Source organism: Nothobranchius furzeri, chromosome 15, assembly GCF_043380555.1.
Source record: "Nothobranchius furzeri strain GRZ-AD chromosome 15, NfurGRZ-RIMD1, whole genome shotgun sequence".
Lineage (NCBI taxonomy): Eukaryota > Metazoa > Chordata > Actinopteri > Cyprinodontiformes > Nothobranchiidae > Nothobranchius > Nothobranchius furzeri.
This window is the reverse complement of record NC_091755.1, coordinates 32003924-32017237: the sequence shown is the minus strand read 5'-3', so window position 1 is coordinate 32017237 and position 13314 is coordinate 32003924. Positions and strand designations below refer to the sequence as shown.

At 39.1% G+C, this 13314-nt stretch overlaps 2 protein-coding genes across 2 annotated transcripts in view; both read left to right on the top strand.

The window, feature by feature from the left end:
• LOC139061583 (involucrin-like) overlaps positions 1 to 13314 on the top strand; it is a 63362-nt gene that overhangs the window by 8266 nt on the left and 41782 nt on the right. The window lies entirely within an intron of this gene.
• Positions 8246 to 10260, top strand: LOC139063296 (uncharacterized). Its single transcript, XM_070544693.1, has 6 exons — positions 8246 to 8538; positions 8641 to 8682; positions 8794 to 8856; positions 8996 to 9058; positions 9411 to 9542; positions 9649 to 10260. Exons 1-6 carry the CDS (start codon positions 8292 to 8294, stop codon positions 9930 to 9932), a joined length of 831 nt encoding a protein of 276 aa, XP_070400794.1. The 5' UTR covers positions 8246 to 8291; the 3' UTR covers positions 9933 to 10260.

Sequence of the window (13314 nt, the reverse complement as noted above, 5' to 3'; positions counted from 1 at the left end):
AGACCTGTAGGCGGCAGTACTTCCCTCGTTCTTAACCTCGTCCTTCGTCTGTGGTCTTCCACAAGAAGCAGTAATTCCGCTTGCAAAAACAAACAAGCAAAAAGCGCTTGGACAATTGATAAAGCGAGCGCAGCTCTGAGAGCATCATGCTGTCGGCTAGTGTAAACACAGGTCGCACACATGATGTCAGCATTTTTTTGTCGTGGAAAGTGACGTTGCGGACCTTAAAACTCCGGTTTTGCCTGTCCACACGCAGACACCCAAAATGGAGAAAACGCAGATCTTCACTTTGGCCGGAGTTTTTAAAAAGATCCGTTTTCGTGAGGATGACAGGCCAAAACGTAGAAAAATATCTACGTTTTGGCAGATCCCCGGCTACGTGTGGACAGGGCCTTAGTAGGCACACAATTAATGAACAGCAATGGAAGAAACCTTTTGCAGATGCACACATCTTCATTTTATGGGTACAAAGTCATCAATGATGACATATTGTAGTACAACTGAGTTGAGCTGAGTTTATGAAAGCCAGGCCACTCAACCTTGTGTCACTGATGAGCCTTAGTTTTGAGAAGCTTGATTCAGCAGAAGCAGCTGCAATAGGGAGAGCTGGAGTTCACTTTTAACTTCAGCACTGACCCTGTTATGATTAGGAATCCATCATACTGGCAGAGTAAGCTTTGTTTCGGTCATTACTCAGTGGAATAATGTAAACTGTTCTATGACTAATGATAGGATTATAATACATTATGATTTATAGAAAAACCTCTTTCCCTATAGACAGACAGATAGACTTAAGCCAATATGTAAGTGTGCTGGGATGTTTTTGCTCACGATCTATGTTTCCGTATGAAGGCCACATATCCATCTACATGGATGCAACTGCCTTTCAATACCTTTAATGGCTGGTTGGTCAGATGCTTCTGCAGTCAATCATTGTGTGCACATTTTTGAATAACTTTTTTTCTCTTTTTCTGGCTGGGCTGACAGAGCCATGACATAATAATAATAATAGCGGAATAATCCTGGAATGACCAGAGAACATGAAGTGACAACTTTTTTTTTACTGTGGTGGTGATGGTCTGTCATAAAGGGATCTCCGACCGGTGATCAAAATGTAAAGAAAATCGGTGTCTATGTTTGACATTTATGACCACATTCTACATACATATTTAAGTTTGTAGAACAAGCGTGTGATAAATGACTTACTGCTGGAAACCGCTGGCTTTTTGATTCCCACCCCCTGTGAGCCTCCGGGCTGCTGTGAAGCTGTGACCGGGGCAGAGCCGGCAGCCCCGCCCGTTGCCCCAGCCCCGTGTGTGGACCGACTGTACCAACTTGAGGAATTGGGAGGGGGGGGGGGGGGTGGACTATAATTTCTCAGCAATTAAAAACACATTGTTTTGTATTTGCAGACTAACTTTTACGTTGTGGTATTAGAAGACAATACAGGTTTACTGATAGCATCTATGTGTTTACAATAACTTTTGTGTGTGTGTGTGTGTGTGGGGGGGGCTTTGTGTGAGGGGGGGACACGTCCCCCCCCCCCCCCCCCCCGTCCCCCCTGGGATCTCCGCCTATGGACCAAGGTGATAATGAATGGATGAATAAATAATAGAGAGGGCTTCTTTTTCTTAGACAAGGTCATATATACGTTTTTTTTTTGTTTTGTTTTTTTTATTTGTCTATCATATTTTTAATCAGTTTATATATTTTTTACACCTTTTAGCCAAAACAAAATAACTGGAGTTACAAAAGAGTGAGCTGGACAAGCTGAAGCAAAAGGACCAAGGTATTTACTGTTCATCATTTATTGTCAATTATATCTAAAATGATGTTTTGAAATAACTAAAGGCCTAATTTAAACATTACACATCTGAGATACTCAGGACACAAAAATCCAGTTTTGTACAAACGCTGAGGATTCAACAAAACCAGTATTTTAAAAATCTCTTATACAAAATGTAACAGAATTCAGTAATTTTTTTCATTTTTTGCCACCTCGTTTTGTTTATATGTGTAATTGTAGCTCAGGAAACAGAACTGATCACTGTTGTGATTATTAGTCAACGAATAATTTGTAAGCTTTACTTACTTTTTGGATTCATCAATAAATTCGTAAATATGGAAATATTTACCGATTTATTACGTAATTAGGAAATCCTTGGATGTCCTCAAGACACCACCCCTTTTTAACAGGGGAAAAATGAATCCACACCTCTATCAATCCATCTATCCTTTCCGTGAAATCCTTAACGAGCTGCAGTTGTATTTTATATCAACACAAACAAATTCACTTGAGACAAAACTTAATTGGCAATCATTTATTAACTAATTTGATCACTTTGGCTCCTCCCAAAGCATTATCTAATTAATATCCACCAACTGATTTTATCAAACAAATAACAAGTAATTAAACAATGGAATGATAACGTGAAATAATAATCTGATAGGTGGGGTAACAAAATGGAGGTAGTTGAAAACCCAAAATGGCTGATTCCTTTGTCTGAGGGAGCAAGGACCCTAAATGTATAAGGGATGTGTGTGTCCTCCCAAACACTGAAAACCAGAATGTGTGTGTTAGGGTTGTCACGGTAACCGGTATAGCGGTAAACCCCAGTAAAAAAGTTGACAATAAAAATAACCGTCCAGTTTTTAAAAAACTAAATTATCTCGGTGGGTTTACCGTGGCCGCGGTTTAGGCGCGGTGACCCTTACCAGCCACCGTCGCTTCTTCTGAAGTTCCCGCGCACACTCACTTTTTAGTTTGCAACCAAAACTTTGAAGCTGAAATAATGGCCGAAGGTGGAGACGGTTGCGCCCAGGACATCCATCAGCCCTCAAAGAAGACTAAATCGGAAGTATGGGCATATTTTGGATTTCTGAAAAATGCTGAGGGACAGTTAATAGAAGACGGCTATCCCGTTTGCAGAACATGCAGGAAAAAAGTGTCTGCAAAAGGCAGCAACACTTCGAATCTAATGGCACATCTGCGTGACCATCACCCACGTCTCTACAGCCAGTGCAAGGTAAGTTAACATTAGCATTTTAGCTTAAATGCATGACGTGAGGACTTTTGGTTGAGGGAGAATGCAACGAGTCACTACATACTGCAGCCGCAGCGCCCTCTGCCAGCATTTAAACCGTGTCATGGACACCCTGTTGCTGGATGAAGCATCTTATTTTTTGATGATGAAGAGAAACATACAATTAGTTCCGTGTCATTGATTTGTTTACTTATTCAATGCCATTTATACTTGAACATTTGGATTTGATTACATAGTGTAGTTATTTTAGTAATTTGTTTAAAGTGGCTATTTATTTTAAATACATTTTTTTAAGGTTGACTTGTACAGTGCTCAAGTCAAGTGTGGACTGGAGTTTAAGATTTTCATTTTGATAATGAAGAAAACAAGTATATGAGAAAACAAGTGGTGTTTCTTTGATTTTTTTACATATTGTTTATGTTTTGTATGTTTGGATTTGTATAATTTAAACCTGCACTGACTACTGTAACATGTTCCAGAAAAAGAAGCTATTTGTTCCTTTACTTGTGAAAAGTTGCACTTTTGCCAAGGCTTTGTGTTATTTTAGGTTTAATAAACACTGTTAAACCTTTTCAAAACTATTTCAGTTTGTGTAGAACAGGACTATCAATGCTTTCTGAACATATGCAACACCGTTTAAAAAATACCGCGATAATACCGAAAACCGTGATAATTTTGGTCACAATAACCGTGAGGTTAAATTTTCATACCGTGACAACCCTAGTGTGTGTGTGTGTGCGTGTGTGTGTGTGTACGTGAGCAACTTTCACTTTAACTTCCAAAGCACGTTCAATCACAGTAAAACTTAACCAAACACTTCAAACCCGCTTCACAAAGATCAATAAACAAAACAAAAGATCAATCATAAATGAAATATCTAATAGTTTGTCAGCCTGGCCACAGCATAAAACTTAAGATATTAAACAATGACAAAAACAAAACGTCTTACTCTTAAGATGATCCGATGGCGTGTTTTGGTATGGAAGAGAAAGAGCCGTCTGTTAATTTGAAGCAATCGCACGGTTTGATCGCTTGTTCGGACAATTAAGAGTAACGGGAGAAAAAGGAGACAGAGGAGAAAAAAAAAACCTCTTCTCTGAGCGAATTCAAGGCGTCCCTTGTCATTCGCCCTGAGCAGATTTGATGGTTTTCCGCTGCTTTTCAGCCATCAGGCCTCGTGCCCACACATCGGTAGAACAAAGGCAGCTCCTCTCCAAACCAGAAGAACTCCTGGACAAAAGAGAATTAACTTTCGTTCTACGCTGGGCTTCATAGCTTTCCAGTGGGCGGACCGAGGGTCCGGGGTTCGACGTCGCTTTGGTGACGTCATCACGTTGCTTCCGGGCAGAGAATCATGGGAAATGGAGTCTGCTGGCGCTGGAATTTATTATCTGCTTTTTCAGAGCGCAGATGACAGTTTTTGGAGAAAATGCTGCGTAGCAATTTTCTCCTGAGGGCAGACGCTCCAGGGCATTTTTGGCATAGTCTTTTGGAGAAATTACTGCATAGTAATTTCCTCATGAGGGCAGACCCTCAACATCACCATGCAAACAGTTTTGCGAAATAAATGCTGACATCTTTGTTTCTTAGTGAAACAAGTGGCTTTCTCAGCCTCTCAGATCTACACATGGCTCAGGACATGTTGGAACTTTTGATGTACAAACACCTCTGGTCTTCAAACGTGTTGTTACTAATGGAAATGCCTACAACCCAAATACAGGTACCCAGTTTCACTAAATACTATTGATTATACATTAATTTATCTTCTGTAAATGCATTTTTGAGTCAGAATTACCCAGAGAATGTTTTCATTAAAAAAAAATCTACAGGTTTTTTTTCATCACATCGGTGAGAGGAGTCTATCACTTTGAGTTGTACATTCAAGGGCCAGGACATGCTTCATGTGGTTCAGGAGCTATGTTGTTTGACCCTCCCACTGCCCTAATGGGTGTGAACCCATGAGGAAAGTTGACCATTGAGCAGGATGATGGTTTATCCCTCCACGTGGCAGGGGTGAAGAGTGAGCACCACCTCACCCCTGCCACGTGGACCTCAAGGGATAAACCATCAATCCTACGTATATTCTGAAAATGCATATGTTGGCTGGACTTACTGAAGTCCACATAGAGGGGCTAAAATGCAATAAAGTCTTCAGTAGCTGTGCTTAACAGTGAAAACAGAAAACAATTTTGAGAATCTGTTCAAATTATATTTTCCTTTTTCATTTTCTAGTTATAACCTTCAGGCCTCAACTGATAAGACCTTATTACCTCAGAGCACAGCAACCGTTATTTGGGTTATTTCTTGTCTTTTTGTTTGTGTCAAGGGGTGGTGTAGGAGGAAGTTTAGGACCCAAAATGCAGAGAACCAGCTGAACCAGGCAGGAGGTAGATGATGAACATAAAATCCTTTATTTAGGCAATAATCCAAAAGGCAGGGAGCCAAAAACCAAAAATCCAAATGAAAACACTAGAGGCTAGAGACACTAGAAGCACTGGAGAGCAAACGAGAACAAGTATGACAGAAACACAATGGACTGACAAACACAGAGAGACACAGACAGGGTTATATACACTGGGGAGGATGAGGGAGATGAACTGCAGGTGTGTGGGGAGAGAGACCAGGTGAACTCAATTACTAATTAGGGAGGAAACAAACATGACCTAAGAATAAAAACTAAAGACAAGAAGAGTAGGAACATAACTAATAATCTAAGGAGGGGGGAAAAACCTCAAACACTGATGGGAAAAAACACACTAGAGAGACTAATAACATGAACAGCTGTAACTAAAGGAAAATTACCTAAGAATAAAACCTAAAGACCTGAAGGGCAGCAAACATAACTAATATTCTAAGGGGGAAGCTGAACCTAGAGGAAAACACTACAGAAAGAGAAACTACAGGGGCATGACTAAAAGGGGGCCAAGGGAGCACAGGACCTGAGGGACCTAAGGAGGGAAACCTAGAGGGCTGAAGATCTGGGGGCAAATGGGGAACACCAGGAGACACAAGAGGAAGTCGCAGACAAGGACACATGAGGGGGCTAGGAGACACAAAAGGAGAATCTAGAGAGGGATGGAGAACATAAGGAGAAACATGAGGGGAGACGCAGACTCAGACCATGACAGTTTGAGCCTGGCTGTGCTCTCTCTGTTTCACTTCAGCCCTTTTTTCTCTCCACCGCTCTGTACTTCTTCGTAAGCATAATACATTTGTGACACGTCAGCGGTTATCAAAAACACGTTTTTCATCAATTCTCTGATAATTTTCAGATCATTTTCACATTTCCTTAGATTGAAATTTCCATTAATGCACAATATTTACTCAAAAGTATTTTGTGAGTTCTTATTTCCCCATATAGACACCACACCGTCTCTTCTTCGGCATGAAGAAGAAGAAGAAGAAGAAGAAGAAGAAGAAGAAGAAGAAGAAGAAAATATCATTTCTATAGCGCCTCTCAAGATAAAAATCACGAGGCACTTCACAAAAACAAAAACAAAAAATATAAAAATTGTAAAAATATAAAAAAGCATTCCGAAAATGTTTAAAAATATATTTAAAATGAGCAAGAATAAGCTATTGCGATTTAAAAGAAAAAATGTAAAGAAAGAGAGAGAGTGAATAGGAAAGAGGGAAATCAGTGGATCCTGAGGAAGGTGGAATAGGTGGCGAAAGCAGAATAAAGAGTGGTGAAGAAGGTCATACAAATGCCAGCTTGAACAAGTGAGACTTCAGCTGCTTTTTGAAGGAGACCACTGAGTCCACTGATCTCAGGCTCAGGGGGAGAGAATTCCAGAGTCTGGGGGCCACAGCAGCAAATGATCTGTCACCTTTGGTCTTTAGCCTGGTGCGCTGCACAACCAGTAGGCTTTGATCACTGGACCTCAGGGACCTGCTGGGGGTGTAGGGACTAAGAAGATCACCAATGTAAGATGGAGCTTGTCCATGTAGGGCCCTATAGACCAGAACCAGGATCTTGAAATGAACCCTGGAGTTGACTGGCAGCCACTGAAGCTGGAGGAGAAGCGGGGTGATGTGGGTATATTTGGAGGACTTGGTCAGAAGCCGAGCACAGGCATTCTGAAACCACCTGTAGACGGTTCAGGGACGTTCTGCTCAGACACGTCGGATGTAAGCTCACAGATCTGCCCTCCAACTGTGTCTATAACACAGCGGGACTCATCAGCCAACCAGTTCAAAAGTCTGACCACCAACTTGAAATGTGTGCAAATGACTTGCCATATCCTTTTTTCTACACAAATAAACAAGTCCAGACACTCTCTCATTTATCCAAACAACAATTAAAGCAGACAACATCTAAGACAACAAACAACAACAGATAACTATAGCACATTTCTATTTGTCCAGCTTAAACACTCAACAAACCCAAGCCAAATACAGACAGCGTTCAGAGAATCTGTTAAAACCAACCTATTCAAGGCGGACGACACCAAAATTCACCACTTTACAGCATTCAAGGAACCAGTCAAAACCATCCTATTCAAGGTGGAAGTCACCATAATTTGAATGTCAATAGTTACCATACTGGTCTACGTATTTCTCACACCAGAGTTGCGTTTCTAATTTCGACTAAATGCAGAAAACCAAGCCAATACAGACAGCATTCAAAAGAACCCATCAAAACCATCCTGTTCACAGTGGACGGCACCTTTTTATTCTCTGGTCTGCAGCCAGCAACAGAGCAGACCGTGTGAATCCAGAAACCAACAGTCTTATCTTCTTTATTCCTGTTTGCTGTGGCCCTCTCTATCCTCACTGGCTGAGCGGCAGATATCTGCATTATCCTGACTCGCTGGCTTCACTCATGACTGCAGACAAAAAAGAGTAAAACATACAAATACTGGTTAAAAGTATTGATTTTCTATAATTTTGAAGTTTTGCTTTAGCATTTTTAATTATTATGACTCATGAGTTGTAATTTTAACACCATGTATTTAATTGAAATAGGAGAAATATTAGATGTTTAATAAATCACAAACATTTTGAATGTTTTTAATAAACTCAGTTTTTACATAAAATTAGTTTATTTAGATGTTGAGAATGACACAAATCATTGATGATGTGTAACTAAACTTCATTTTTTGTTTCAACAAACAAGTACAAAGTCTCAAGTCCTTTTACCTTGTAGTATCACAGTAATATTTGAGCACGGCAAACAAAAGCTGCATTTAAGGCAGGAGTTCACACAGAAAGCACAAAGCTGACCTGCAGAGCCTGACAGAGAAAATGGATGTAACAGTGATTTTTACACTGTTGTTGTTAATCTGCTCTCTTACTGAGGCTCAGCTTCAACAACAACCTGATCCTGACACAAATTCATATGTGAAGCCAGCAGGTTCACATGTAGAAGCAGGAAATCCCTCAGAGCACCAACAAACATGTACACAGGACATCAATGCTGCGCTGAGAGAGATGAGCGCCTCGCTGGCTGGACTGAAGGTGGAGATGAAGTACTTGCAGAAAGAAAATGAAGGTATGTTAACTAAATAAAGTAAAGGTTTAGGAGACCCTGACTAAACTATTTTAATTGTATAATTACAAATATTCAATCTTTGTTTCCTATAAACACTAAAAGCTAAAACACGGGAACTGGAGCTGCTAAAACAACAGGACCAAGGTAATGTTAACGATATAAAAATTACATGTAAAAGTAACAAATTAAAAAAAAAGTATTACTTTTGTTAACTTACATCATTTTAAATTGGATTCTTATTTTCTACATGTTCAGAAAAGACAAAAGAACTGGAGCTGCAAAAGAGCGTGCTGGACAATCTGAAGCAACAGGACCAAGGTGATAAGGAATGGATAAATAATTAAATAAATAAATAGTAGAAAGGGCCTCTTTTTCTTAGACAAAATCGTACGTACTGTTATTTTTTTAACTTGTTTATCATATTTTTTAATCAGTTTATATTTTTAATACTTTTTAGCCAAAACAAAAGAATTGGAGTTACAAAGGAGAGAGCTGGACAAGCTGAAGCAACAGGACCAAGGTAATTACAGTTCACCATTTATTGTTAATAATATATAAAATTATATTTTGAAAGGCCCAATTTAAACATGACCCTTCTGAAATACTCAGGTCAAAAATATGCAGTTTCGTACAAATGCTGAAGGTTTTGTCTGAAAAAAGTTGGACAGAAAGATCATTTATTCAGTCTGTGTGCAAGTTTTCATTCTTTTAAACCAAAACAATAAAACTAGTATTTTAAAGTTTCTCATACAAAAATTTACCTGAATTCACATTTTTTTGCCACCTTGTTTTCTTATCTGTGTTATTTTAGCTCAGGAAAGAGAACTGATCACTATGGTTTTGAGAAATTAATTAAAGTTTCTGTCTCTCAGTGAAACAAGTGGCTTTCTCAGCCTCTCTGTTGGAATCAGGCGTTGAAGAGTTGGGACCTTTTAATGCTCAAACACCTCTGGTCTTCAAACGTGTTGTTACTAATATTGGAAATGCCTACAACCCAAATACAGGTACTGAGTTTCAATAAATACTATTAATAATACATTCATACATCTTCTGTAACACATTTTTGAGTTAGAAGAATCAACAAAATGTTTTCATTTAAAAAATCGACAGGTTTTTTCATCGCACAGGTGAGAGGAGTCTATCACTTTGAGCTCTACGTTTACGGACATGGACATGCTTCACATGGTTCAGGAGCAGTGTTGTTTAAGAATGGAGAACATATCTATAGTGCATACGAGCATCAGGCTTCCTATACTGTTAATGGTGCCAACGGTGTCATCCTTCTGCTGGAGGTTGGGGATGTTGTGTTTCTGCGTCAGTGGACAAACACAAAGCTTATCGACAGTACTAATCATCACAACACCTTCAGTGGTCACCTAATTTTCACCATGTGAGGAACACATGGTTTTAGAACAGATATTTTTTAGATATTTTCAGACATTCAGAGCATTTGTAGATATTCATAAAGTAAGTACATTTTATTCTTATAGCACTTATCACAGACACAGAATCACTAAGAGTTTCACGTAGATCAAAACAAAATAAAACAAAGTCATAAAATCATAATAATCTCAAAACAGAAATAGATTAACATCAGAAAAAATGAAGTCATAAATTATAAAATTTCATACAGATGAAAATGATTACAAATTTGAGTAAATAAAAAAAGAAAAGAAAAGGTTTAGGTAAAAACAGCTTTAAATAAAGGGGTCTTTAGCTGTTTTTAAAAGTGTCCGGTCTGTCATTGCTGCATAAGGATCAAGGAAGATCATTCCAGAGTCAGGGTGCAACAGTCTGGAAGGAGCGATCACCTCGCCTTTTGTATCTGGTCTTTGGAACTTCTAGAAGGTTCTGGTGTGTGGACCTGAGGGCTCGGGTTGGAGCATAAGGCTTTAACAGTTCAGTAATTTAGGGAGGAGCTTGACCACGCATTGAAAGTTATAATCAGGATCCTAAAATGAATTTGAAAGTTAACGGGTAACCAGAGCAGAGACATTAGAATAGGAGTGATGTGTGCTCTTCTGTTTGCTCCAGGGGGGCTGCCTTACAGGTGCTACTTTATCTCATTATCCTGACTAACTCGCTCCATTTATTAGTGCCGACAAAAGAAGAGTAATTCATACAAAAACTGGTTAGATGTATTGATTTTCTCAAACTTTGAATTTTTGTTTTAGCATTTTAACTTGTTGACTCATGAGTTGTAATTTTAACACCATGTATTTATTTGAAATAGGAGAAATATCAGATGTTTAATTAATCACAAACATTTTGAATGTTTTAAACTGTAAACCTCAGATTTTACATGAAAATTGTTTATTTAGATGTTGAAATGAGAATGACACAAATCATGCATCATGTCTAACTAAACAGCTTTTTTTTTTGCTTAAACAAACAAGTTCAAAGTACCAAGTCCTTTTACCTTGTAGTGTTTTATAAAATAGTCTGTAAACACAAATGCAACACAAAACTGACCTGCAGAGCCTGACAGGAAATGGATATAACAGTGATTTTTACACTGTTGTTGTTAATCCGCTCTCTTACTGAGGCTCAGCTTCAACAAGAACAAGCTGATCCTTAAACAAATTCAGATATGAAGCCAGCAGGTTCACATGTAGAAGCAGGAAATCCCTCAGAGCACCAACAAACATGTACACAGGACATCAACGCTGTGCTGAGGGAGATGAGCGCCTCGCTGGCTGGACTGAAGGTGGAGGTGAAGTACTTACAGAAAGAAAATGAAGGTATGTTAACTAAATAAAGGTTTGGGATATCCTGACTAAAGTGTTTTGTTGCAAAAATTCTGATATTCAATCTTTTCTTTATTTTCCAAATGCTATCAGGCTAAAGCGCGTAAACTGGAGCTGCAAAAGAGTGAGCTGGAAGAGCTGAAGCAACAAGACCATGGTATTGTCAACAATTGAAAATGAATAAAGTTATAAATATGAAACAGAAAGTGTCTTATTTTCTAAGAGAAAGTATTTTTATACTTGAATATTTTATTTAATGTGTATTTTAATAATAAGAACACTGAGTCTTGATCCTTGTTCCCTAAACACTAAAAGCTAAAACACGAGAACTGGAGTTGCTTACAGAACAGGACCAAGATATTAACAATGAAAAAACTTTATATGTTAGAAAATGGAAAACCAAAGTTTTAATTCAGTGTAAGGTTTGGGAAATTGAGTGCTTCAAGAGCTCAATATATTACCTACTTATGAACAATATGCTGTGATACTCTACATAAATATAGAATATCAACCTGCTTGGTCTTAGGATATTTTAATCAGAAGATTCTATGGTTCTTTGTTTATTCAGGGATTGTAAACACTTTGTTTTGATTCAATGAAAGAGTCAAGTTTGTAAAAGTAATAATTTATTTTCCAAACAATGAAAACATGACAAGTTACCTAACATTTACTGTGATGATGAATCTAGATGGAGGAGATGTGATGTGTGGTGCCTATGTGTGAATATGATGTTATCAGAACTTCTGTATCTAGGAAAGCTGAGTTCTGGGTGTAAAAGAATCTGGCTTGCAGTAAGCTATGAAGTTGATTGTTTTCAAAAGGCATCAGACGCTATCTGTGTGTCTACTTCACCCGCTCTTGGAGACCCCCGTTTGGATCCGAGATGTCAAGGAGCCGATGACCCCAATGCACACGGTTTGTGGAGAAACCCTCAATGCAACCAAGTCAGTCCTCAGTTGCCTCCGGGTCACACGATAGATGAAATTAGTTGCATCTTAGAGCAGCTGTTTCTGAGTAGCTGAAGGAGCAAGTTGTTTTCTTCTGAAGGAACAGGTTTGTCTGTGTCAGCTTTCAGCGACCTTGACGGCGTGTCAAAGATTGCTTTTGGGTTAAAGAGACTTCACTACAGACGGCCGTTTCCACAGCTTCCTCTAGAACTCGAACGCTGAGTGATGAGAGCTGGAACTTAAAACTGCTGAATCACCAGAGTGATTCTGTTTTAATTTTCTCATGTTATGATTTGTGTGGCCAATCGGAGGTTGACATGTTGAGGAATATTACCAAGACAACCTCAGAAAACACACACCTCTTTTGTACATTCTTGCTGTGTTCATCTTCAAATTCCATTTTTTGTTCTTTTTTTAACACAGAAAAAGTTTTTCTTTACCTTGCTGATGGTTTCGTTTGCGGCTGCAAACATCGTCAGAGATGACGCTGATGGTGGCGTGACTTCCTACTCCGTTTATCCGCGGGCAGCAGAGGACGTTGTTGCCCTCTGCTGCCCGCTCTCCCCTCTCCGATGATGCAGTCCCATGCACAAACCAATGACCGATTGCTCATAGTCCCTCATCCACGTCTCCTTATCTCTATAGCTTCCTTTATCCATCTTTTGTATTTCTGTTGTTCGGTGTTTATGATCCTTGTGTTGTCTCAGTCCATTACATGGTTTTCTCTTGTGCAGTGATCTTGTCGCGAGCACGTCCCATTTGTCGGTTCTGCTAAAACCCAGTTCCGTTACAACTTATAAGACTGTGCTTCTCTCAGGGTTCGTGGGGATGTCGATGAGTTTTATCGTATTAGATCCTGGTTTGGACTTCCTAATTAGAATCAGTCTTCTATTTTAAGGTGAAATGATATGGAATACTTGTTTCTCTGTGATAGCACACTTCCTTTTTAATTATTCCCGTTATCTGGTGGTTTCAGATACTAGGGACGAAGCCCAGCGGGTGGCTGTCCTTCGCTGGCAATTTTTTTGGTTATTAGGATTAATTGCGCCCCTGTCAGCTTATGTGGGCGGTTGGTAACTATA